Source organism: Antechinus flavipes, chromosome 3 (assembly GCF_016432865.1).
Source record: "Antechinus flavipes isolate AdamAnt ecotype Samford, QLD, Australia chromosome 3, AdamAnt_v2, whole genome shotgun sequence".
NCBI lineage: Eukaryota > Metazoa > Chordata > Mammalia > Dasyuromorphia > Dasyuridae > Antechinus > Antechinus flavipes.
This window is the reverse complement of record NC_067400.1, coordinates 634,500,134-634,526,105: the sequence shown is the minus strand read 5'-3', so window position 1 is coordinate 634,526,105 and position 25,972 is coordinate 634,500,134. Positions and strand designations below refer to the sequence as shown.

General features: G+C 56.3%; 1 protein-coding gene across 3 annotated transcripts; it reads right to left on the bottom strand.

Moving 5' to 3' along the window:
* Window positions 1–2,624: 2,624 nt before the first annotated feature.
* LOC127556877 (zinc finger protein 569-like) lies at window positions 2,625–25,343 on the bottom strand. 3 transcript variants are annotated; one of them, XM_051990362.1, is made up of 6 exons: window positions 21,704–25,343; window positions 20,750–20,835; window positions 19,848–19,939; window positions 12,307–12,499; window positions 11,884–11,982; window positions 2,625–9,242 (listed from the first exon to the last, which is right to left on the bottom strand). In XM_051990362.1, the coding sequence occupies exons 2-6, from the start codon at window positions 20,766–20,768 to the stop codon at window positions 6,439–6,441; spliced, it is 3,207 nt and encodes a 1,068-aa protein (XP_051846322.1). In that variant the 5' UTR covers window positions 20,769–20,835; window positions 21,704–25,343; the 3' UTR covers window positions 2,625–6,438. The 3 variants fall into 3 exon arrangements, with proteins under 3 accessions (XP_051846322.1, XP_051846323.1, XP_051846324.1); XM_051990363.1 differs by lacking the exon at window positions 21,704–25,343 and adding an exon at window positions 21,057–21,633; XM_051990364.1 differs by lacking the exon at window positions 21,704–25,343 and adding an exon at window positions 20,920–21,046.
* Between the last annotated feature and the right edge of the window lie 629 nt (window positions 25,344–25,972).

The window sequence follows — 25,972 nt, the reverse complement described above, 5'->3', positions numbered from 1 at the left end:
GAAGAAGAGCGCCCCCAGCGTGGTCCTGCTGAGCTGGGCCCACTGTGGCCGCGGAGGCAGCTTCGAGTCCAAGGCTAGCCTGGCTCTCCTCGCTCCGGTCTTGGCCTCTTTCCTCCTGTTCATACTTAAAAGTACTGGAGGGAGGGCTGTTTTTGCCCCCCAACTTTCCCTAACGTCGGGGCTTTCCCTCTTCCGATGTAAATCAGGATTATGTAAACACTTAGTGAAACTTACTTTTCTATTTGGAGGTTTCAGCACACAGGAAGCACTTAATAAATGCGCAGTCTTTCCTCCTTTCCCACAGGCTAGTTTCCCCCCTCCCAACGCTATGCTCCTCAGAAGCGAGCCAGGCCATCAGTATCGATTAGGCGCCAACCGCGTGCCAGGCACTGTGCCTAGTGAGCGGGGCTGGACACCAGCGAGGTGTGAGGGAGTCAGTAAAAGGAGGCTGTTGGCCTTGGCGGCCCGGGAGGGCACAAGGAGCCGGGGACCCAGGCCTCAGTTTCCCTATCTGTAAAAGGAGGCTGTTGGACTGGGCGGCCCTAGAGAGCACAAGGAGCCGGGGGCCCGGGCCTCAGTTTCCCTATCTGTAAAAGGAGGCTGTTGGACTGGGCGGCCCGGGAGGGCACAAAGAGCCGGGGGCCTGGGCCTCTGTTCCCCCATCTGTAAAATGAGGCAACCCCAGAGAGCACAAGAAGCCGGGGGATTGGGTCTCAGTTTCCCCATCCGTAATTTGAAGCTGTTGGACTGGGCAGCCTCAGAAGGCACAAGGAGCCCGGGAACTGGAACCTCATTTATAAGTTGCAGTCCCGAGGTCTCTGTGGCTGAGAGGAAGGAAATGGGGGTGCCAGAAAAAAAAGCCAGAGATGCGAAGTGGGGAGGGGAGGAAGAGTTCCGGTCCGGCAGGGCCTGGCCAAAGGTATGGCCCCAGGAGCCAGACTGTCTCTGCCCCCCCCCCCATGGGGGGCTGCGCCTGGGGCCTCATGGACCATCGGGAAGGCGGTGCCCTACTGGGGTACCTAGCATGTGGCGGAAGCGAGGGACCCCAGGCCACAAGCCACGGGGAAGCTGGGGGGGAGGGGCACTGGAGCTCAGGCTCTAATGGGGATATGACGCCAGGCCGGGTCCAGGGACTGCCCACGCCGAGACTGGGAGGCAGGAGATGGGGGGCAGAGGCGGGGTGTAGATAAGCCCTTCGGGAGCCCCCTCAGCCCGGGACAGTTCTAGGGGAGACGTCCCCTGTCAGGGGTCTCCAGTTAGACTGGAAACTCACTGAGGGCGGGGCGGCAGCGGACGGGTCGAGATCCCCAACTCTGGCCCAGCTGCCCCTCCCCCCTACATTGGCCAGAGGGGAGCTGTGGGGGTGGGCGAGCCCAGCAAGTGGAGACGCCCCCAGGGAGACCCCAGGTGGCCCAGGTGGCCACTCCAGGCCGCAATGGGACAGACGGCAGCCGTCCCTTTGACCTTGGAGGAATATCCCGAAGGGTGGGAGGGTTCCCGAGGGGCTGCCACCGGGGGACAGCCTGCTCCCTGCTTCCGGGATGGTGAGTCCCGGCGGGAGGAGGCAGAAGCCGATCCGGCGGTTCCCCGTGCTCCCAGCGGCAGAAGCGCTCGTCCGAGGTGCCGGCCCCAGGGCCCAGACTCGGGGGCGCAGGACCCAGGCTCAGGGGCGCAGCCCTGCTCAAGGACGTCTCTGAGGACCGAAGTGTCCAGTGCTGCAAGGGCTCCCAGGGAAGAAGTCTCCCGCAGGGAAACTGAGGCAGGGTACAGTGGCGGAGGAAAACCAGACCAAGGGTGATTTCAATGGTCAAAGGAACTGCCGGGGTGGGGCAGTAAGAGAATCGCTGACAGTGGCGCTCTTAGTGGGCTGGAGGCAGGGAGACCCACCAGGAGGCTCTGTGGGCAGGACAGCCTGATGGCTTAGGTATTGAGAGACCACGAGTTGTTTTGGGTTCCTCCTGAAGTGATGCCTGGGTGAGCAGAAGGGTGCCCAACTTGGAGGCTCCTGGGCGGGCCAGGCTGATGCCCACCAGCAGGCAGCCGGGGCCTCCGCGGTGATGGCGAGGGGAGTGGAGAGGGAGGTCGGGAAGCTCGGAGGCCCTGGAGCATTCCTCCTGACTGCACCCTGAAGGGACGTCGATCAGGCGGCTACGGGGCTGCTCTGGGCTAAAGGCTCCAAAGGGAAGACCACCTCCAAGCTCTCCTGAGATTACTCCTGTCCGATGCCTCCCAGAAAGCCCATTTTCCCCGCAAAGAAAACCCTTAAGTTTTCCCGGAGCCCACGCCTGCCGACATCCCTGTCGGGGCAAACCCTTCCTTCCTTGGAAACTCCTTCGTGGGCGGAAGTTGATGTTGGGTGGAAAGTGGAACCCACGGAGCCCCCGACCCGACCATAGCTCTTGAAAAATAAAAGATCCGGCGACTGACTAAGCTAATAACGAGAGCTTGCTCTCTGTAGCTGCTTGAAGGGCGACAGCAACTTTCAATGCCGACCGGGGAAGGCCACGGGACAGAACTGGCACCTCCCGCCTTCCTCTTTCCTTCTGTCCTATTAAGCAACAGCAACAAAATTCAGAAAAATGCCCACGAGGAAGAGTTCCGAAAGGGACACAAACAACGCAGACTTGGTCTTCATCTCGTGATATTTTATTTATTTATTTTTTAATTCGACAAACTCAGTATTACAGCTTCATATATAATATATTTTTGCTTGTGTATTTGAATGCTTTTTTTGTGGATTACTAAGTTTAGAAAAATGGAAAAGAAAAGAAAAAAAAAGAGGTGAAGTCCCTTGTAACTAGTTATGCATATGACACTATAGAAATGTTAGCCATGATTAGCTTATATATATGTATATACACACGCACATACACAATACATATACACGTACACTGAACATTTCAGTAGTTTTACTAAATGGGTTGTTTTTGTGCATCTGGAATTGGGGGGGGGGATGATTACTAAGCTTAGAGTTACATAAAGAAAATAAGGCTGATCCTAATGATATGGCATCAGAATAGGAACAAATGTAAAATCTTACTCTCGGGTTCAAGAAAACAACTTCACAAATACACAGTGGGGGAAGGCGTGATTAGACAGACGGGATTTTGTCTGAAAAAGACCTGGCAGTTCTAGTGGACTAAAAGCTCAATATGAGTCAAATGGGATTCAACAGCCAGGAAATCGAGGGTGATTTCAGGCTGCCTGCTCTAAGAGAGGTATGGCTTCCAAGAGTAAAGAGGGCTCCTTGTGGGCTCCCGTGGTCAGACCACAGTGTTCAGTTTGGAGGCCATAACTGAGGAAGAACCGGGATAAATTGGAACACTGTCCGAGTGCCTCTGGTCATGCATTTGGAGCCTAGAGAAGACCTGGGGATCATGGTAACTGTCTTCAAGTATCTGAGAGGCCATCCCATGGAAGGGGGATGGCCAGTCTTCTCAAGGGCAGAAACGGGAGCAAGGAGGGGATGCTGCAAAGAGGTAAATGTAGTTTCGATAGAAGCAAAAACTTACTCTTAGAGCGATCCCAAGTGGAAAGTGCTACCGTGAGGGCTCGGTCCGAGGCGCTGAATCCCACCCACCTGCCTGCAGTCTCTCAGGTGCAGAGCGGCAGGGCTGGGCTCAGCGCCCCATTGCCGGCCTCCCACTGGGCTCTCCCCTCACAGAAGAGCCTTCACCAAGGCTGGGATTCTTCTCATCTTCTCTGTTACCGGGGGAAGAGCGGAGAGGCAGACCGTGGGGGTCTCTTCCCAACGAACATATCTATACATGCATGTAGGTAAGCTATACATCCCCCCAATACATACATATCTACATGTCAGTGGTCTGAAGGAATCGCACAGTTGAGGCACTATTGGACTCGGCGCAGGAGTGTGGACCCCTGCACTGACTCGGGCTCCTGCCACCGGAGGCAGCTAACGGAACGACAAGATGCGAGGCGGTCTCCAAACATCCAGCGGCCCTGGGCATGCTGGGAGACTCTGCCATCTCCAGTCTCCAAGAGTCAACAAATGGCTTCTCTACGAAACTCTTCCCACAGGATCCCATCCCTGCCACTAACATCCAGGAAGAAGTCTTGCACGTGGGATATAGCAAGATGGCATAAAGTCATTCTATTATAAAGAATTCTCACGTAATTTTCTATGGATTTTCTGGGACATAATCATTTCCCTATAACCTATTCCCTCCCCGTAAATGCCCCCCTCCCACCCACCCCGACCCCATGAATAGTCCCTTTGTTTAGCAGAAATACTGAATGTGGTGATTTCGAAGAATAGCACATCTGGCTCTTCATTCACTGTTGAGCATTTCTGAACAGGGAAGAGGGAATCATGTTTTACTCCGAGTCTTGGGGACGAGATTGGTCACTGTGCTTGTGCTGGACTCTAAAGTTGCCTCTGTCACTCCATATGTTGGCCTTCTGCTTTTTCACACCAGCCAGATGGTTCTCTGCATCTCGAATACTATTTGGATACGTTTGTATGCCACAATTTGCTCCGTCATTCTCCCAACTTTTGGGAATTTCCAGGTTTTTTGGTACTAGATGAGTCAAATGCAAACTTCAAGTGATATGAAAATATATTCTAAGTCACTAACAGTCCAAGAAATTCAAATTAAAATAACTTCTCAGTTTTACTTTATCCTATGCAAATTGGTTTAGATAATAAAAGATGGGAACCACGGTGAAGTAACCATGGAAAACAGGCACCTTGATGCTTTTTTGGTGAACTGTAAAGCAGTCTGAACATGGTGGCTTTTGGTTTGAAATCACCCAAGTAAATTGACTAGAATGTCTATACTTTTAACCCAGATAGCTCACTACTGGGTATGTAGCCCAAGGAAGTCAAAGAGAGAAACCAAAGTCCAATCTGTAAAAAAAATATCTAAGAGCAGCACTCTTCATGGTAGCAAGATGTTTGAAATGAAGCAGGTGGCCTCTTGTTGGAGGAACAAGATTGTGGAAAGGGATTGTAAAGGGTTATTTCTGGGCCATGAAAAGCGATATATATATATGAGGCAGGGGGAAGTAAGCAGAATCAAGAGAACAATATATGATGACAACATAAATGGGGAGATCACTAAAACCAAGTCAAAATGAGTAATAGAAAACCAAGGAAGGTTATGGGACATGATGAAACAAAATCCCTTCCCCTCATGGCAGAGAGATGGGGGAATACTAATGTAAGATTTTGTTTACATTGTCACACAAAGTTCTTTATCATATTTTTTAAAAATTATTTGTTTTGTCATAAGGGATGGCTGAACCTGGAAGGGGTGGGTGGCAAAAAGCTATGATATAAAAATTAGTCAAATATTTTAAAAGGCTGAAGTCCCAAAGCCTAAATAATATACAACTTTAGGAGAGGATATCGTACAGTTAGTCACATAAGGTCTCAGCATCACTATTTCTATATAACTGTTTTTGTCAAGAGAAAGGGTTCATTTTGGGGATGTGTGGGAAAAGTGAGGTAACAAAAGGTGAAATGCAGATATAAAATACTGCTGTGATGAATTTTGCTGCATACTGGACCTTTCTTTCAATGACATCCTTGGGGGTATAAAACTTGTAGTGAAATAGTGGGGCCAATGGAGAGGAACAGCTCTGTAACTCTGCTCACATGATTCCAAGTTGTTTTCTAGAGAACTCGATTCCACTTGTAAATCAACAGTGTATTAAGGTGCTGTCTTTCCAGAGTCCCCCAGCACAGACCATTTCCATTTTTTACCATCTTCACCAACTTAACAGATGTGATCTCTCACTTCCACTGATACCTCACTCTCACTGTTAATGAGTCAGAATCCTTTGGCCATCTATCCACTATGGAATGGGTTTTTGATAACTGTTGCCCTATCGTTGTTAATCCCTCATATTCTGAATGTCTGCAAATACTCTTTGCTAAACTGAAAGCTTGTTACTTTACTCCGTTTTCCAGTGACTCTGTTATTGTAAAAGTATTTTGATCTTAAACAACTGAAAATGACAATTTTTAATTTGTAATCTTCTCCCTCCCTCATCTGGTTGCGAATTCTCCCCAACACTATTTGTGATTAGTACACTCATCCAGTTACTCTTGTAACGTGCCCTTTTACATTTATATGCATTATCTTTGATCTGACATCTAAAATCTACAAGGGGTTGGCAAATGCATAAGATCGAGTGATCCTCCAAGAGATAAATGGTCAAAGGATAGACAATTACTATTACTCCGATCGAGTCCTTCTTTTCATTGTGGCATAGAGGCGACTCTATGGGTACTCAAAGGAATGAAAGCTGTCAAGTCCTACACTAAGGTCGAGAGGCTACAGGAAAGGTCGAACAGGCTCACTCAGACTGGCTACGGGATAAACTTTTTCAGCTAAAGCAACCGTAAAAGAACTTCTAAATCATGCAGGAGCTGTCTGCGCTAGCACAAGCAGTACTCACACTGATGCACATCGATTATCTGATGCTTCCCAAGGAATCGGCCAGGGCTGCGGGCGTTTCTGCGTTCATTTCATCTATGAGTTTCTCACCAGCATGGATTATCTCTTGCTCATTTAAGGGTCTGATCTGGCTGAATGGTTTCCCGAATTCATCACACCCAAAGGGCTTTTCTCCAATGTGGATTTTCTGATGTTTCCTAAGACTTCCATAACGGCTGAAGAGTTTTCCACATTCGTTACATCCGAAGGGTTTTTCGCCAGTATGAAGTCTCTGATGGTGAAACAGAGATGACCGGTGGCTGAAGTTTTTCCCACATTCATTACATTCAAAGGGCTTCTCACCAGCATGGGTTCTCTGATGTTCTGTGAGGTGTACTTTCTGGCTGAAGGCCCTCCCACACTCGGTGCATTCAAAGGGTTTTTCTCCAGCATGGATTCTTTGATGTTTTGTCAGGTTTCCTCTCTGGCTGAAGGATTTCCCGCATTCCTCACATTTAAAGGGTTTCTCTCCGGTGTGAATTCGTTGATGTTTTGTAAGGCTTCCACTCTGGCTGAAGACCTTGCCGCATTCATTACATCCGAAAAGTTTCTCTCCTGTATGAATTCGCTGATGATAAAAAAGGGATGTCCTGTGGCTGAAGTTTTTGCCACACTGATTACATTCGAGTGGTTTTTCTCCAGCATGAATCCTCTGGTGTTCAGTAAGGTGGCCCCTCTGGCTGAAGGCTTTCCCGCATTCATTACATTCGAAGGGTTTCTCTCCAGTATGAATTCTCTTATGTGTGTTAAGGTGCCCTCTCTGGCTAAAGACCTTCCCACATTCACTACACTCAAAAGGTTTCTCTCCAGTATGGATTTTCTGATGCACAGTAAGGCTCACCCTCCAGCTAAAGGCTTTTCCACATTCACTGCACTCAAAGGGTTTCTCTCCAGTATGAATTCTTCTATGTGCATTAAGATGGGCCCTCTGGCCAAAGACTTTTCCACACTGGTTACACTGAAAAAATTTCTCTCCATTATGGCTTCTCTGATGTAAAGCAAGGCGTGAATTGTTGCTGAAGGCTTTTCCACACTCATTACACTCAAAGAGTTTCTCTCCTGCGTGAATTCTCTGGTGTTCAGTAAGATTGCCACTCTGGCTGAAAGTTCTTCCGCACTCATTGCACTCAAAGGGTTTTTCTCCAGTGTGAATCCTCTGATGATAAAATAGGGATGTTCTGTGGCTGAAGTTTTTCCCACATTCAGTACATTCAAGGGGCTTCTCTCCAGCATGAATTCGTCGATGTTCTGTAAGGCAGATCCTTTGGCTGAAAGCTCTTCCACATTCATTACACACAAAGGGTTTCTCTCCGGTATGAATCCTTTTATGTGCATTGAGGTGGCCCCTCTGACTGAAGACTTTTCCACATTCGTTACAGCCAAAGGGTTTTTCTCCAGTATGAATTCTCTGATGCACAATAAGGCGTACCCTCCAACTAAAGGCTTTTCCGCAGTCGTTGCATTTAAAGGGTTTTTCTTCAGTATGAGTTCTCTGATGTATAGCAAGACATGAGGTGTTGGTGAAATTTTTTCCACATTCATTGCATTCAAAAGGTTTCCCTCCACCGTGAATTCTCTGATGTTTAGCAAGGTTTCCCCTCTGGCTAAAGGATTTCCCACATTCATTACATTCAAAGGGTTTCTCACCAGTATGAATCCTCTGATGTTTAGAGAGGCTTCCACTGCGGCTGAAGACTTTCCCGCATTCTTTACACGAAAAGGGTTTTTCCCCAGTATGAACCCTCTGATGATAAAAAAGGGATGTCCTCTGGCAGAAACTTTTCTCACATTCGGTGCATTTAAAAGGTTTTTCTCCCGTATGACTCCTCTGATGTTCAGTAAGGCTTCCCCTCTGACTGAAGGTCTTTCCACACTGACGACAATGGAAAGGTTTATCTCCAGCGTGAATTCTCTGATGTTCGATAAGGCTGCCCCTGCGGATGAAGGCTTTCCCACATTCGTTACACTGGAAGGGCTTCTCTCCAGAATGAATTTTCTGATGTACGGTAAGGTTTCCCCTGCGGCTGAAGGCTTTCCCACATTCATTACACTGAAAGGGTTTCTCTCCTGTATGAATTCTCTGATGTTTGGTAAAGTTACCCTTGTGATTGAAGGACTTCCCACATTCATTACAGTGAAAGAGCTTCTCTCCAGCATGAATTCTTTTATGTTCACTAAAGTAGCTTCTCTGACTAAAGCCTTCCCCATTGAATTGAAAAGGTTCCTCCCCAGTATTCATTATCTGATGATAAATAAGGGATGTCCCTGGGCTGAAGGTTTTCCCATACTCATTATAGTCAAAGGGTTTGTTTCCAGGATTTACAGTAGGGAATGGAAAAAGATCTGGGGGGTAATCGAAGGGCTTCTTCCATTTATTGTACTTACAATGTTTATTATCTAAGGACATTCCATTAAATAAAATCAGGTCTGAAAACTGATCAAAACTGCTTCCAAGTGGATCAAATTTAAAAAGATTTTGTCCCGAAGGAGTTCTCTGTTGTGGAACAAAGAGTGACCCCAGATCAAAATCTCTCCCAAAAGTACTACCTCCGTGGATGCTCATCTCATCAAAATTTTTCACATTAACAGTTTCTAGTTGACTATATTGATTCTCTTGGTTGGCTTTCTGCCTTTCTAACATGATGTCATATTCCCAATCTTCTCCCATCTTAGAATCCCAAAAACCATCTTTTGTGAGTTTCTCATCAGATGTTTCCATACAAATGATGTGCTGTGGAATTGAGTCCAAGGTTTCACATTTAATCTCCTGATTAAGGGAATCTGAAAGAAACACAGAAGTATCAATGTTCCTGTTCTTTGTGTGAGGAGAAAATTCTGTTAGAGGAATGATTATCAATCTGGAAAAGGTCAGAAAAACACTGTTAATTCAATGAAATTCAACAAGCATTTATCGAGTTTCTGCTACAAGTGAAGGGATGTATGTATTCAGGAGACAAAGAAAATTCAACAGGAATTGCTTTCAAAAAGCAGAGCATGATGGGAGGAGAGACACAGGAGCAAAAACTTCAGAAAAATCGAAAGTCCAAAGACAGATGACAAGATAGTACCTGCACCCACAGTTAGACAAATGCCATGAATTCTACTCCAGAACATGGGAGGCGCTCAAAGATGGTCTCCAAAAATCACAGTTGGGAATTACTGGGAAAATGTCTCTGTCTCTTTTTTTGGTGAAATGATGGAGTTATGTGACTTGCCCAGAATCACACAGGTAGTAGGTGTTAATGGTCTGAAATCATATTTGAACTTGGGTCTTCCTGACTTCACTTTGCCAGTTAGCTGCCCCCAATATCTCTTATTTTCAAAACAGGAGAAATCTGCTAATTATGAAAGCTACAAACTGGTAAAACTGGTGCTGATTTTGGGCCAAACTAAATTAATCATCAATAAACATAAAGTTTGTGAGTATTCAGAAAAGATCTAATTACTAAGGTTCATTCATCGGGACTAAATCATTCTGAATTATAAATCACTATAAATATAGAAATAAGACAGGAAGGGGATAGGGAAGGAGAGAGGATAAGAGAGGTACTTTTAGAGGGAACCTACTCACATTGGAGTTAAAGAGAGAACATACACATTTAGAAGGGAATAAAAATCTTCTAAATTTACAAAGAAATAAGAGGGTGAGGGAATAGAATAAGGGGGTACAGAATGACATATAGAAGAAATGGGATAAGGTGTGTAGATTAATGGGAATAGGATAAAGAAGGAACAATACACACTCACTTCCTCCTTCCTCTGTCCATCCCTTCCTTCCCTCCTTCCCATCTACTTCCCTATCTATCTATCTGCCTGCCTATAAGTCTTCTGAATTCAGATAAAAGGGAAAGGGTGCATGGAGAGGATAAGAGAGGGATCTCTGTCGGGGCTAAATAACGGGAGGGCAAAGTAGCGGGGAGAAGAAAAGTAGAGGGGTCAGGAGGGGTGGGAAATGAGAGAACTACGCCAACAAAATAAAGATCAGGAGTAGAACCTGTCACGTCAAAAACAGCAGGGTCGGAAGCGTGAGCTCAAAGTTAAAGCTAAAGGAGACTTAGTCAAAAGGGAACCCAGGGAAACTCCACCACTCATCGCTACGACCATCAGTGTCGTTTCAGAACATCTCGATAACTGGACAGGATGAGCTGGGAACGCTGGCGCGCTGCAGGAAACGGGAGCCACAGCGTTGGAGGCGCGGCCTCCTGGGGAAGACGGCGCCCGCTTCCAGGGCCAGCCTCCCCACCTCCCGGCACAGGGGCCAGAGCTTCCAGGGCGCCGGGCAGCCCGGCCCGAGCGAGGTGCGGACTCCCGGGTGGGACTGGGCACATGGCCCGACACGTGGGCACCCTTTCCCCCTTCCTCCCTCCCTCCCCCAAGGCCACAATTAAGCACACGTGTGTGTCTGTGTCTGCGTGTACAGAGACACGGACGCGTTCACATACACACGTCTGCAATCACACGCGGACCATCACCATCCTCCCCCTGATCAACGCCATCAGCACCCCCCACCCCCACCTTCATCACTTCCACCCCCCCATCCTTTACCGCCCCCATCACCACCACCACCATCACCCTCCCTTCCCCTCATCACCATCACCATCATCACAATCATCACCCCTCCCCCTTCTGGATCAAACACGGGCTCCTTCACGCCGGACCCCCACATCCCTGCCCAGCCTCGTTGCACATCACCTCTGGACTTTGCCCTCTGACCCTGCTGAGTCCAGCCTTCAACCTCTTCCCCTGCCTCATAGAAGGCTCTTTCCGCCCCTCCCTGCGTGGGGGCCGGACGGACCTGGGCTGAAGGCCCTGACTCGGGCCTGGGAAAGGGGCCGCTATCAGCCTGGGCCCGAGTCAGACCCGCGTCCCGGGAGGGCACCGAGGCACCACCAACGGGCATTTACAAAAGGCGACCCAGATGTCCGGCCACGGGGAGGTCCGACCAGAAGGGGGTGTGGGCGCCCAGACTCGCCCGCCGCCGCCATCGTCCGGACCGGCTGTGAGGCAGGCGCTGCCGGGCCTCTTCTGCCCATTTCTCAGGTGAAGAAACTGAGGTTGGAGAAGGCAAGCTCTCATTCGCCGTGAGCCGCCGTCTGCAACAGCGCTGCTCACCACCTCCCGGCCCCGGGACCTCCCTCCCTGGCACCGGGGGCTTGTCTGAGGCCGGCTCTCTGCCCCATCTCAAGCCCTTGCCAGGCGGGCACCCCCACGGACAGTCCTTCGGCGGGCTCACGCGGTGAGGAAGGGCCCCTCGCGCTCTCCTCCAAGGGCCGGCCCACCGCGGCCTGGAGGCCCCCCAGAGGGGCAGGGTTCTGGGGCCGGCCCGCAGCTCTGCCCAGCCAGGGGGGCTTCCCGCCCTGCCAGCATCCTGCCGAAGGGTCCCTGGCGGCCGGGGAGAGCCCCGCGGGGGGGCTGCACTCACCTGTGCACAGGCTCAAGGAGGATTCTGGGGGCTCCACAAATGGAGGGACTTCGCCCTTTTCCAGCTGGCAGATGACCTCAGGCTTGGTCACGGGGAGCCCTAGGGGGATGGAAAGGGGGGGTTGGCGACTGGCTCGTGTGCCGGGCAGCCCCTGCCAGGAGCCTCGCCGCCACCCAGGCAGAGGATGCCCAAGGGCACCCCATGTGATGTGGGGGAGCTGAGGCCGCGGGGGCCCCCACGGAGCTCACGGCCCACCTCCTGCTGCTCGCTGGGACCACCCGGGACCCACAGGGGGCCCGCGGGGGCAGACTCTGGGCCTCCTGGGCGGCATCTGCCAGGGGGAGGGGTGAGCCTGGCGTGCCGAGCTGAGCCCGGGGCCTGGCACACGTAGGGGCTTCAGAACCAGGGCTGAGCCCGCCTTACCCAGGAAGACCAGGTTCTCGTAGTTCTCCAGCATCACGTCCCGGTACAGGGCCTTCTGGGTGGGATCCAGCTGCGCCCACTCCTCCTGGGTGAAGTCCACGGACACATCCCTGAAGGACACCGGCTCCTGGGGCGCGGCCGTGCTCGGGCAGGGCAGCCATGGATCGCTCGTCCCAGGGAGCCCAGGGGAGGCCTGAAGGCAGGAAGGAGCCTGTGGTCACATCACCCGGGCCCTAACCTCCCTGCCTCCTGGCACAGGGGCCCCTCCCAATGCCCCCCCCCCCCCCCGCCCAGGGGCCAGAGCACCGGCCCCCCCCCCCACCGCCTCTCTGCCTCCCAGCACAGGGGCCAGAGCACCGCCCCCCCCCCCCCCCCCTCCCGGCACAGGGGCCCCTCCCAATGCCCCCTCCCCCCCTCCTGCCTCCCAGCACAGGGGCCAGAGCACCACCCCTCCCTCCTCCCCCCCTCCTCCCCCCCTCCCCGCCCCCGCCTCCCGGCACAGGGGCCCCTCCCAATGCCCCCCCCCCCCCCCCCCCCGCCCAGGGGCCAGAGCACGCCCCCCCCCCTTGCTTTGAGGCGTTGGGCCCCGGGTCTGGGGGCAGGAAGGGCTGCCTGTGCAGCTGAGCAGGCCCTTTCTCTTGTGACTCAGTTTCCTCACAAAACAGGGGTCCTCGTGGTGCCCCCTCCCAGCCCCTGGTGGGGCCACGGAGCACTCCGCAAGCCCCCAGCCCGAAGTCCCTGCGGCCGTTCCCTGGGCAACGACTCTGGCTCAGCCAGCTGGCATCCACTGAGCACCTACTGTGCGCCCAGCGCTGGGCTCGGAGCCGAGGGCGCCCGAGGGGGGGGAAGGGGAGAGGGCCCGGCCCGGGGACCAGCCCAACGCTCCAGATCCCGGCCCCAAGAAGCAGCCGAAGGGACAGCTTTGGGGGGGGGGTCACAGAGAGACCGGCCAGAGCCGCTCCCGCACCGAGAGGGGCTCAGCCGGGGGAAGCGCGACGGAGAATATCTGGGGGACGATGTAGCTGGGGGCCGGGGGGGGGTGAGGAGGGGGGCTCCACCACACTGGGGCCCGGGGGGGGGAATCTTTGCCCAAACTGGAGCCCTCGGCCTCCCCCATGGGCTCCATGCTTTTGTGGGACCTCCCGACGGGCCGAGGGGCAGCGGCCATACACCTGCCCCTTCCTCTCGTTCCAGCAGCGGGGACTAGCCAGGCGCACCGCCCCGCCCCCCAGCACTCTCCCACTGAGGAGAGCGGCCCACAAACGGAGGCCCCGGGGCAGGGCGAGAAGAGGCTGCGCCACCCTCCCCCCCACAGGCACGGCCAGACCGTCCCCTCGGAGTCGGCCTCCCCCACACAAGGGGGCTCCTCCCCAGGGCAGGGACCGACCCGGCTCTTCCCGAGGGGCTGGGCCTTCTTGGGCCAACCGGCATCTCTTCCGGTCCTTTCCGGAGGCGTGGTGCGCTCAGGGGCGGGGCGGGGCGGGGGGGGGGGGGGGGCCGGGGCTGGAGCTTGGGGGCGCAAGGGGGGGGCGGGGAGAGGGGGCCGGGGCGAGGAGGAGGCCGGGGGCACAGAGTATGGAGGTGCAGGGGCGGCGCGGAGGGGGCCGGAGTGGGGAGGGGCCGGGGCGAGGAGCTTGGGGGCGGGGGGAGGGGCCGGGGCGAGGAGCTTGGGGGCCCGGAGGGGGCCGGAGTGGGGAGGGGCCGGGGCGAGGAGCTTGGGGGCGTGGGGGGCGGGGGGAGGGGCCGGGGCTGGAGCTTGGGGGCGTGGGCACAGAGCGTGGAGGTGCGGGGGCGGCGCGGAGGGGACCAGCGACCTCTCGGAGGCGGACTGGGACGGCCGTGGCCGGGCACGGGGTAGAGGTGGGAAGGGGCGTGGCTGCCGGGGCGACGGAGAGCCTGGGACCAAGGCGCCGGGCAGACAGTGCCTGGAGCTGAGCGACGGGTCAAGGGGCAGGGGCGGCAGGTGCCCCCATGGAGCCTTGGGCGGAAAGGTGCGGGAAGGGCCCTGAATGCCGAGCAAGGGTTTTAGCTTGGATGAGGAGGCGCGGGAGGCTCAGAGAGCAGAGGCCCCAACACCAAGGGGCGGGAGATCCCGGTGCCTAGACAGGGGATGGGGGAGGGGTTCAGAGGGCCCGGCCCGAGCCCCTCGGAAAGGTTACGCGCAGCCGCAGAGAAGCCGAAAGGGAAACAGACCACACCTGGGGTGGGGGGGGGGTGCACAAAAGGGTAGAAGTTAGCGGGGGAGGGGGGGAGGAGCTGAGAAAGCGGGGAGGGGAGGGGGAGCTAAGCCCATTTCTGTTCAGTGCCATCCTCAAACATGCCCCTCAGGCCCCGCCCCTCATGGCCCCCCATGGTCTCCACCTCCCAGGCCCCGCCCTGTTCCACAATGTGACTTTCTAAAGCCCAGGATCTCCCTCCCCCCCTCCCGTGTCCCCCAGAATCCGGCCGCCATTGCCTCCCTGCGAGTCTGGGGGGAGGGGGACGGCCCGGCCCCAGAGGCCTGTGTCTGGACCAGGGAGCCTGCAAGGAGCCCCCGGGGGGGGGGGGTCCAAGAGGACTCGTCCCGGCGTCCCCCTCTCCTCACAAGCAGCTGAGGGGGGAGAAGACCCCCCCATGTCTTTGCCTGCCAACCCTGATTCCAAAGACCTTCTCTGCTCCCCTCAAGTCTCTGTCTGAGACCAAGGAAATCCCCCCAGCCATAGGGCAAGAAGGAGCCCTCCCTTCTCTGCCAGGGCCCCCGACCCTGAGCTCCCTTGTCCCTCCTGTGCCAGGCCCCCCCAGCTCCCTTGTCCCTCCTGTGCCAGCCCCCCCACTCTGAGCTCCCTTGTCCCTCCTGTGCCAGCCCCCCCAGTATGAGCTCCCTTGTCCCTTCTGTGCCAGGGCCCCCCCAGTCTGAGCTCCCTTGTCCCTTCTGTGCCAGGCCCCCCCCAGTCTGAGCTCCCTTGTCCCTTCTGTGCCAGCCCCCCCAGTTTGAGCTCCCTTGTCCCTTTTGTGCCAGGGCCCCCCACTCTGAGCGCCGTTGTCCCTTCTGTGCCAGGGCCCCCAGTCTGAGCTCCCTTGTCCCTTCTGTGCCAGCCCCCCCAGTCTGAGCTCCCTTGTCCCTTCTGTGCCAGCCCCCCCAGTCTGAGCTCCCTCGTCCCTCCTGTGCCAGGCCCCCCCAGCTCCCTTGTCCCTTATGTGCCAGGCCCCCCCCAGTCTGAGCTCCCTTGTCCCTCCTATGCCAGGCGCCCCCCAGTCTGAGCTCCCTTGTCCCTCCTGTGCCAGGGCCCCCCCCCGTCTGAGCTCCCTTGTCCCTCCTATGCCAGGGCCCCCCCAGTCTGAGCTCCCTTGTCCCTTCTGTGCCAGGGCCCCCCCAGTCTGAGCTCCCTTGTCCCTTCTGTGCCAGGGCCCCCCCCCGTCTGAGCTCCCTTGTCCCTTCTGTGCCAGGGCCCCCCACTCTGAGCTCCCTTGTCCCTTCTGTGCCAGGGCCCCCCCCCGTCTGAGCTCCCTTGTCCCTCCTGTGCCAGGGCCCCCCCAGTTTGAGCTCCCTTGTCCCTTTTGTGCCAGGGCCCCCCACTCTGAGCTCCCTTGTCCCTTCTGTGCCAGGGCCCCCCCAGTCTGAGCTCCCTTGTCCCTTCTGTGCCAGGCCCCCCCCAGTCTGAGCTCCCTTGTCCCTTCTGTGCCAGGGCCCCCCACTCTGAGCTCCCTTGTCCCTTCTGTGCCAGGGCCCCCCCAGCTCCCTTGTCCCTTCTGTGCCAGGGCCCCCCACTCTGAGCTCCCTTGTCCCTTCTGTGCCAGGGCCCCCCCAGTCTGAGCTCCCTTGTCCCTTCTGTGCCAGGGCCCCCCACTCTGAGCTCCCTTGTCCCTTCTGTGCCAGGGCCCCCCCAGTCTGAGCTCCCTTGTCCCTTCTGTGCCAGGGCCCCCCACTCTGAGCTCCCTTGTCCCTTCTGTGCCAGGGCCCCCCCAGCTCCCTTGTCCCTTCTGTGCCAGGGCCCCCCCAGTCTGAGCTCCCTTGTCCCTCCTGTGCCAGGGCCCCCCCAGTCTGAGCTCCCTTGTCCCTCTGTGCCAGGGCCCCCCCAGCTCCCTTGTCCCTTATGTGCCAGCCCCCCAGTCTGAGCTCCCTTGTCCCTTATGTGCCAGCCCCCCAGTCTGAGCTCCCTTGTCCCTTCTGTGCCAGGCTCCCCCCAGTCTGAGCTCCCTTGTCCCTTCTGTGCCAGGGCCCCCCACTCTGAGCTCCCTTGTCCCTTCTGTACCAGGGCCCCCCACTCTGAGCTCCCTTGTCCCTCCTGTGCCAGGGCCCCCCCCCTTGTCCCTCCGTTGCTTGTCTGTCTGTTATAATCCACTAGCTAAGAATGAGCATCATATTTAAAATAAATGCGCCTTGTGTTTACGATGTAACCGCCATTCTTAGCCTGCGGGGGCCGAGGCTGCCTCTTTGCCCCTCCCTGCGTTAAAGTCCGGTGAATTTTATACGTAAAGGACCTGCCAGTCATGTCTGCAGATAAATTAATTTCAACTCGACCAATCAGAAAGTTTTAGGCCGTGGCGGGGGGGGGGGGGGGGGGGGGGGGGGGGGTGGACAACAGCCCTCCACAAGGCAAAGCGGCTGGGCTGGGGTCGGGCCGCAGCCTCCGGTTGTGGGACTACTCCCCAGTGCCCCGGGGCTACTTCAGATAAAAGGGAGCGGAACAAGGAGACCCCGGCCCGGGAACCCCAGAGATGGGGGCTGTGGGGAGAGGGCGGGCGCTGAAGGACCGACCTCCCGGGGTGCTGGGGGGCAGGAAGAGGCGGAAGCGGGCAAGGGTCCGAGGCCCGAGGCAGCCGTGGAGGCCCAGGAGGCCTCGGGCAGGAAGAAGCCACAAGGCAGAGTCGGGGGGACTGGCTGCCAGGCCCGGCCCGGAGGACGCGGACTCCCCCCCCAGGAAGGCCTGAGAGACACCTCCTTCCCTCCCCCCCCCCTTCCCCCAGACAGAGGCCGGGGGATCCCTGGTGCTGCTTCCCCTGCCGTGTCCCAGGGGATGCTGGGAAAGAAAAGGGACTAATTTGTAAGGAAAAGCCACGAGCTGCAGCCCCCGCCGCGGGGCCAAGGGGAGCGGCCGCCAGGCCCGCACAGGGTCCGCGGAGAGTCTGACAGAAAGCGCGCCCCCTGCTGGGGCCTCTCTCCACCCAGCCCTTCCCCCAGCCCCGGCCGGCACTTTGGGTTGGTGCTGCACGCGAACCTGCTCACGTGTCCACACACCACAGTGCGCACGCGCGCGCACGCACCACACTGCGTACACATGGTTACGTACAGGTACACGCCACCTCCGTGTACACGCCTGCCCTCCTGCTTGCTCACACCTGACGAGGCCCTAGAACACACGCGGGTTCTCGGCGGCCTTAGAATGCACCCTGACGGCCGGTAGCTGGTGAGTTATGGGGGTGGGGTGGGGGAGGGGCCCGAGCCTGCCCCAAGGCCCCCGGCGGCCTGAGTGAGGAGCCCGGGAGGACGCCGGAAGGTCGTCCTGCGGGTGCACGTGTGTTATGATCCCATGATCCACATCTACCCTGGCAATAAGTGGTGGGTGGGCGAGGGCAGAGATCAGGGCCCCGCCCCACCCACAGGGGGCGCATTTAGGGTTAGCATTAGGAAAAAGGCCGATGGGGAGGAGAAGTGGGAGCCGGCCCAAGAGGTCGGGGACCACCGGGCAGGGGTGGCCCGTCCTCTTTCTGCTCCACCGGGGCCTCGAGGGCTGCACCCGACCTGGCTGGAGTGGGGGCGGCCGGACCAAGGATCCGGGCTCTTTGGCCACAGGAACTCAGGGAGCCAAGAGAGAGCCCGAGGGAGCCCGAGTCCCGCGCAGGCAGTCCTGCCGAGGCAGCAGCTCCCCTACCCTTGGCCCCAGGGAAAGGGCTCCCCACCTGGTGTTCATGCTGGATCCTGCTCCACCCCCATTGTGTCACGCTCCGCCCCCTGGGTGTCCCCCCCCAAGGTGTGTCCTGCTCCGCCCCTGGGTGTCTCTCTACTGTGTCCTGCTCCACTTCTTGCCCCTCCCTCCGTATTTTGCCCGGCCCCAAACTGTGTCCTGCTCCACCCCCATTGTGTCACACTCCGCCCCCCACTGTGTCCTGCTCCACTCCCCCAGTATCCTGCTCTGCCCCCACAGTGTCCTGCTCCGCCCCTGAGTGTCCCCGCAGTGTCCTGCTCCGCCCCCTGGGTGTCTCCCCACTGTATCCTGTTCCACCTCTTGCCCCTCCCTCCAGATCCTGTCCCCCCCTAGTGTCCTGCTCCACCCCCCAGTGTCCTGCTCCACCCCCTGAGTGTCCCTCAGTGTCCTGCTCCACCCCTCCACTGTCATGCTCCGCCCCCCCACTGTGTCTTGCTCCGCCCCTGGGCATCTCCCCACTGTGTCCTGCTGCACTTCTTGCCCCTCCCTCCGTATTTTGCCCGGCCCCCCACTGTCCTGCTCCACCGCCATTGTATCACACTCCGCCCTCCACCATGTCATGCTCCGCCCCCCACCGTGTCCTGCTCCACCTCTTGCCCCTCCCTCCAGATCCTGGCCCCACCCCAGTGTCCTGCTCCGCCCCCTGAGTGTCCCCCAGTGTCCTGCTCCACCCCTCCACTGTCATGCTCCGCCCCTGGGTGTCTCCCCACTGTGTCCTGCTCCACCTCTTGCCCCTCCCTCCAGATCCTGGCCCCACCCCAGTGTCCTGCTCCGCCCCCTGAGTGTCCCCCAGTGTCCTGCTCCACCCCTCCACTGTCATGCTCCGCCCCTGGGTGTCTCCCCACTGTGTCCTGCTCCACCTCTTGCCCCTCCCTCCAGATCCTGGCCCGCCCCCCAGCATTTTGCTCCACCCCTTTGCCCCCCTCCCTTGTTGTCCGGGTATCTCGCCCCTGGCCGGCAGGCCCAAAGCCGGGCACCTAAGCAGTAGGGACTAGATAAATGCTGATGAACAATTATCAATTCCCTGGCCTGGCGGATCCAGACACCCTCGATGGTGGGAGCCCGGCCCCCCAAACAGGCCCTTGGGGGTATGGTCAAGAGGGCGAGGAACATGTGACCATCCAGCAGAGCTCTCACAACTCCTAACCACCTTAACTGATAAAATGACATCTCAAAGGGAGCAGGGGCAGAGCCGGGGCGCCCTTTCAGGGGCGAGCCCACAGGGGAGGGGGGGGAAGAGGGCAGGAGCGGGCGGGGGCACGGGAGGGGCTCAGATGGGGCGGGGAGCGCTGGTGGGGAGTCCTGAGCTGGCACAGGCACTGTGGTCAGTCCCAAGGGAGCAGAAGCAGGCCTGACTGGCAAAGACCAGAGCCCTCCCCAGACCCTTCGCCTCAAGGCCCGGTAACCTGCAGACCCCCAGGACGCCGCCATCTGGGGCACCAAGCTCAGGGTCGAGGATTTGGTGGGGGCAGAAACTCAAAGGACAGGAGCTGACCCACTCGGGCCAACGAGGAGGAGCAAGAGCCGCGGGTCCTGACCTCCGCCGTGAGGGTCTCGCCCGCTGCGGGGGGGCGGAGCCTCCCCTGGCGGGCCCATCACCCCCTCCCCGAGCCCACAGAGAGGAGCTGCACTGACCTGGAGAGGGGCTGCCGGGGGGGACGGCCGGTCCTCTTCTGGGGTGTCCCTCTCGCTCTTCTGGCAGAAAGCCCCGTCTGGGGGGGGCAGAGCTGGGGGAGGGAGACTGAGCTGGAGGGGGGCTCCAGGAGGGCCCCCATCATGGAGCTGAACACCCCGGCCCCAAGCAGGTCCCCCACCCCAGGTGAAAGCCCGGGGCTGGCCCAGTGTAGGAGCAAAGGGGAAGTGGGGGCCAAGGAGGGGCTCTAGGGCTGGCAGCTGCCCTGACTGGGGTCACCCCAGCTCACAAACCCACTGAGCCTGGGGCAGGGAGCCCCAGAGACCTCCCGGAGCCTCGGGGGCCAGACTGCCTCCACCCCAGGGCCACAGGGGTGCCTCTGGAGCCAGCTGGGCACCCCAAGGTCACTGGGGCCATCCCCCTCCCCCAAGAAGAGTCCCACAGCAAGGGTCCGTGCCTGGAACCTCCCCTGCAGGGCAGGACCCCCTACTTTAGGCAGACCTCACTGTGGAGTCAGAACCCCTGCAGGGCTCCTCACTGGGGGGGCTTCCCCTTCCCCCTTCCCAGAGAACAGCTTCTTTCCTGCCTCAGTTTCCCCCCATGCTGGAGGCTTCTTCCTGCAGACGACCTCCAGCACAGAGCCTAGCCCTGGGGGTGGGGCCATGGGGAGTCCGAAGCTGCGAGAAACCTCACAGACCCATGGCTGGGCCGGAGGTCCCCTCAGACCTCCAGCTCCTTTTCTCCCGGTCCTGATGCAGGTGATTCTTCGGATCCCCAGGAAGCCCTAGGATTGCCCCAGAGTGGCCTCCCCCAGCCCCCCATCCTGGCGAGTTCAGGCTGCCCCTCCCCACCTCCGCGCTGTGCCCGGGGCCACCCCTCCTGCCTCCCCCATAAGCCCCCTCACCTCGGTCCTCCATCATCATCCCCAGCAGAGGAGCTGTCCCTGGAGCGATCACCAGACGGATCCAACGATCTGCAGCGAGTCTCGTCCTATGGGAAGAGTAGCAGGTTAAATCAAAGCCATCCCCAGTATATGGGGGGAAGCGCGCAGGCCGAGAAGGGCCAGGAGCTCACCGGGGGCGGCCACAAAGGCACGAGGGGCCCTTCTCTAGGCTGACATCCGCGATGAGCGCTGAGGCAAAAGCCCGGAGGCAGGAGATGCGGGAGTGCGGGGCAGGGGGGCAGCGGGGGAGGGGCAGAGTTCCACGGACCTGGGCCAGGGGCCGGGGCGGGAGGTCACGGGGGCGGGGCCCTGGCGGGCGGGGAGGGGGCGGCGGATGGGCTGTGTCCGGCCGGAGCCTGTCCTCGGCCTGGGCTCTCTCGGCAGCAACTCCTCCGCCCCCACCCTGCGAGCCTACTGAGCACGCGCACACCCACCCCCGAAAGCACTGTTCCCACCGCGCATCGCGACCGCCACACTCTCCCAAGAACAAAGGCCTGAGCGCCGCAGGGGAGAGTGCGCCTGCGCAGAATAGGGCCAGGAACTACATCTCCCAGAATGCCGAAGAACGTAGGCCTCGGCCGAGGCGCACTTACAGGACAAAAGCCTTAGGGCGTCGCCCAGGACGAACTGAGCTTGCGCATGGACAAAGAATGCCTTTCCCTACAACTACACTTCCCAAGGTCCCACGAAGCACCGCCCTAGGCGCCACTCATAGGACAAAAGCCTCAAGGCGGGTCCCAAGAGGTACTGCGCGTGCGCAGAACAGCCCCTCCAACTACACTTCCCAGAATGCCATAGTGTTAGCCCCGCCCATCCCCACCCCCTTCTTTCCCGCCCCCGCGCCTCTCATAAAAGCCCCGCCCGCGGAGCCCCCTCCCCGTCTCAGGCCGGGTCAGGGCGTGAGGCAGAGCGCACCTTTCAACCGATGTCGTGTGATGAGAGGTGAGCACAGGTCCCTGACCTGTTCTCCTTCCAGTCCTGTGCTGTCCCTCCGGTCGTCACTCACCCGCCGCGCTGCCCTCTCGCTCGCCTGCCACGGAACAGCAACACTGGCCCACGCCGCTCTGCGCTTGCGCGCCGCTCTTGGCTTGAACTACTCTTCCCATAGGGTAGCACGAGCCGGTCGGAATGGATTTAAGCCAGGGGATGCTCGTGGGCATGCCGGGAAATGTAGTGTTGGTACCTGCCGTGCCTCCCGGAGCTGGAGAAGGCCGAGTAGTAGCGTGCCCCGTTGTGGGCGGGCTGGGAGGCGCAAGTCGGAGTGGCATTGCCCCCCTTCCCCTCCCCGTCCCTCCGCAGCATTGCTCTGCTGTTTTAAACCTGGGAAGGCTTTTGGGGGAGGAGGGGAAGAGGAGGGGGTGGGGAGGGACGTTCAGCAGCAAATGGGGCCTGAAAACCGCCATCTCCCCTCGAACCCCAAAGGGCCTGTCCTGTTCGCTCGGGATTTTTAACAAAGTGTTTGTTGGACCGGAGTAAATGCGCTTCCCGTGCATCTGCGGCCCACTCGGCGCTGACCTTTGGCGGCGGGCCGGGATGGCCACTGGACGGGCTCCCTGCCTGCGGGGGTGGGGGGCCCCCACTGTGGGGGAGTGGGCAGAGAGTGCCCCGCAGGGGCTGGCAAAGAGCCCACCGCCAGGAGAGGCCTACCCGTGCCAGCGCAACCCTGGGTTGCAGCCACATCGATCCAAAGGCAATAGGAGGCCTCTGCTTTCTACCGATGGGGCCGGAGAGGTCGTGACCCTTAGAGGGGAGCCCAAATGATGAACGGAGCCAAGTCCGAGTCAAAGAAGGCAGCAATGAGCCAATCAGTCATTAAGCGCTCATTCGCCCTGCTTAAGCCCAGGTTACCTTGTGCCCAGCCCTGTGCCGAGCCCTGAGAGTGCAAAGCCAGGCAAAAGCAAGGGCCGCCCCCAGGAACTTGCAGTCCGAGGGAGAGACAGTATGCAAACATGGCCGCTGGGGTGGGGGGGGTCGCGCCGTTCATCCTTCTGCAGGAGGACCCCTGACATGGGGAGTGGGGGGATGTCTCGACTCCCTGTGGACCAGATTTCAGAGCCTGGCTGCGGTAAAGGAGGGGAGGCCCTGGGCCCACGGGGAGTGGGGAAAGGCTTCCTGATCGGCCGGTCAGGGCGGGCATTGCTGTGGAATTCTGCTGTGGGCTCTTGCGGGGCGCCGACGTCAGTGACCTCATCAAGGCTTCAGTCTCTGCGCATTAGGAAGTAACGGGCAATGTGGATTCCCCTAATGGCATCCAAAGCAGCAGCATTCATCCCGGCAGCCAGTTCTGTAAAGGAACCACAGACTCTGGACTCACGAGGGTGAGGGAGGGGGGGTTCCCCCGGGGGTTCCCCCAGTTCCCTCAGAAGGCCACTCACCCCATCTGGAGTTACTCTGGGGAAACCTCCCACTCCAGATCAGGTAGAATTTGTCTGCTTTCCCTACATGTGAAAAGGGTTCCCAGTTCCCATACAAGTGCTCAAAGTAGCAACACGCAGAGGTGGGACAGCCTGGATTTCACCTAAAGAAAATGCACAAGAGAAGGGGCAGCTGGGTGGTCCAGTGGATAGAGAACCAGCCCTGAAGTCAGGAGTTCAAGTCTGCTCTCAGACACTTAACACTTCCTAGCTGTGTGCCCTAGGCAAATCACTTAACCCCAATTTCCTCAGCAAAAAAAAAGAAAGAAAATGCACAAAGGGCAAAGACTTGGGAGCAGCCCACCCCCAGAAATCAACTAAGGCCCGGAGACCAGCATAGGGAGACCAGAACAATAATATTCCATAACATATACAAGCACTTATTCAGCCATTCTCCCATTGATGGGCATCCCCTCAGTTTCCAGTTTCTGGCCACTACAAAGAGACCTGCCACAAACGTTTTGGCACATACAGGTCCCTTTCCCTTCTTTAAGATCTCTTTGGGATATAAGCCCAGCAGAAACACTGCTGGGTCAAAGGATATGCACAGTTTGATGGCCCTTTGATCAAAGGAGAATGATTAATTTCTAAACATTGAAAATGAAATCTGAATAGTGATAAAGATGAGATCCAAGTAAGATCTGCCCTACCCACCTTTCTCTTCACTGTTTTGGTTCTTCTTTTGGATCTTGATTTTACAGGATTTTTATACATTTGTATAATCCTGTATACAGGATTTGTATACAAAATACAGAATATTTATTCCATGTTCCCTTTTTCTTTTTCTTTTCTTTTCTTTTAAGACCATCAAACAGAACAAAACCATTTCCAGGCTCTCCTTCTGGTTTATATGGCCCTTTTAAATCTTAGGGCTATTTCTTCTTTCCTGATCCAACTGTAACCATTTTATTCTGGTTCATTCTTTCCTGATGGCTCTTTTTTTTGCCAGAATTTTCTACATTTCTTTTGATTCCTGCCTTTGCACTTCACAGTTTCGCCTTCAGTCTGACCTTTTTGCCAGAAATGCTTTTATCAAATTTCTTTTCCCTGAAGGGGTGTAGACTTTTTTTTTTCTGGAGCAGTCATTTAAAAAAAAATGATCTATCTGTCTTTTAAAAATGTGTATGTTTATTTTTAGGGCAACAAGGTGGTGTAGTGGATAGAGTACCTGGCCTGATGTGAGGAAGGCTTCTCTTCCTGAATTCAAATCTGGCCTCAGATACTTAAAAGTTGTGTGACTCTGGGCAAGTCCCTTAATCCTGTTTGCCTCCATTTCCCCATCTGTAAAATGAACTGGAGAGGGAAGTGGCCAATCATTCTAGTGAGTTTGCCAAGAAAACCCAAATGAAGTCACAGACATTTGGACATAAACATCAATTTTATTTTTTTAAAACAGCAAAAGTCTGCTTTCTTTCCCTCCTTTCTCAATCCTTACTGAAAAAAAAAAAAAAAGGATAATGACAGAAACCTGGAACGAGCGGTCTAAATTTCTACAGTGACTGTGCCTAAAAAGCCTGATCCTCTTCTGCCTTCTGAATGGCTGCACTGCCCTAGTCCGGATCAGGAGCAGGGAGGAGGTTTCAGCACTTGTAATGTTCTGGTTGGCTTTCTGGAGGTCTCAGGACCAGCCTTCATTTCAGCAGAATAAAGTGATAAAGTCCAAAAGTCTTCATTGTCTCCTTTACAGTCTGTCTCTTAGCCTGGGACTGGGCTAGCTTTCTGGAGGCCTTCTGGAATGGGTCTCATTTTCAGTGGAGGAATGCAGGAGAGCCACCACGATGGTCTCTATCTTAAAGTCTGTCTGAATCCCAGAGCTTGAGCTCCAGCCTCCAGTCCTCTGTCTTCTCCAAGTCTGTTTCTGGCTGAATTTGTCCCAGTTTATATGCTTTATTACAATTGCATCGTTTCGGTATACTGAGTATAAACCAATCATTATATCACTAGGGAACCATTATTTGTTGTAAGGTTAAATCAATCATACTGAACTAGAGAACTATTAATACCACGCTAAACTAGATAACCATTGTCTTATCAGTTCTACTGAGTTAACACCTTGTAGGATTAAATAAATCATACAGAGTTCCTGCCCTTTACAAGCAATGAGTATTTAGTTTGGTGTCTGGCCGCTATGTTGCTTGGAGTCTTTGAGCTGTTTGCCATGTTGTCACGGTACACATTGTTTACTGTTGACTTTATTCTCCATCTTTGCCATAAAAGCAACCCCAGGTTTCTCTGAAACCATCCAGCTCATCATTCCTTAGGGTAGAATAGAATGCTATCACATTTATATACAATAAGTTCATTCCTTCTCCCAATGTTGGGTATCTTTCAGATTCCCATTTTTTGTCCCCTAAAAAAAGAGCTATAAAAAAAGTGTTTTTGTTTATCCTTGAAGTTTGTTTTGCCTAGGATGAATCCCTCCCCAGGTGGCACAGGGGATAGAGCACTGGGCCTGCAGGAAAAACTGAGTTCAAATCTTACTTAGCTTAGTTGTGTGATCCTAGGCAAGTCACTTTAACCTGTTTACATTAGTCTACAAAAGAAGGAAATGGCAGACTGTGCCAGGCTCTTTGCCGAAAACCAAACCCTATGCACAGTACTGGCTCGCTGTGCTTTGTGGGGTATGAAGAATCAGGCACAACTCATTAATCATCCCTCCCTTTTACTATATTCTCTTTCCCTTCCATTTCCTTGTTGACAGAAATGCATGTGGGTGCATTTATTTATTCTTCTCCTTTGGTTTAAATGGAGATAAGTTTCAAAGGTCAGC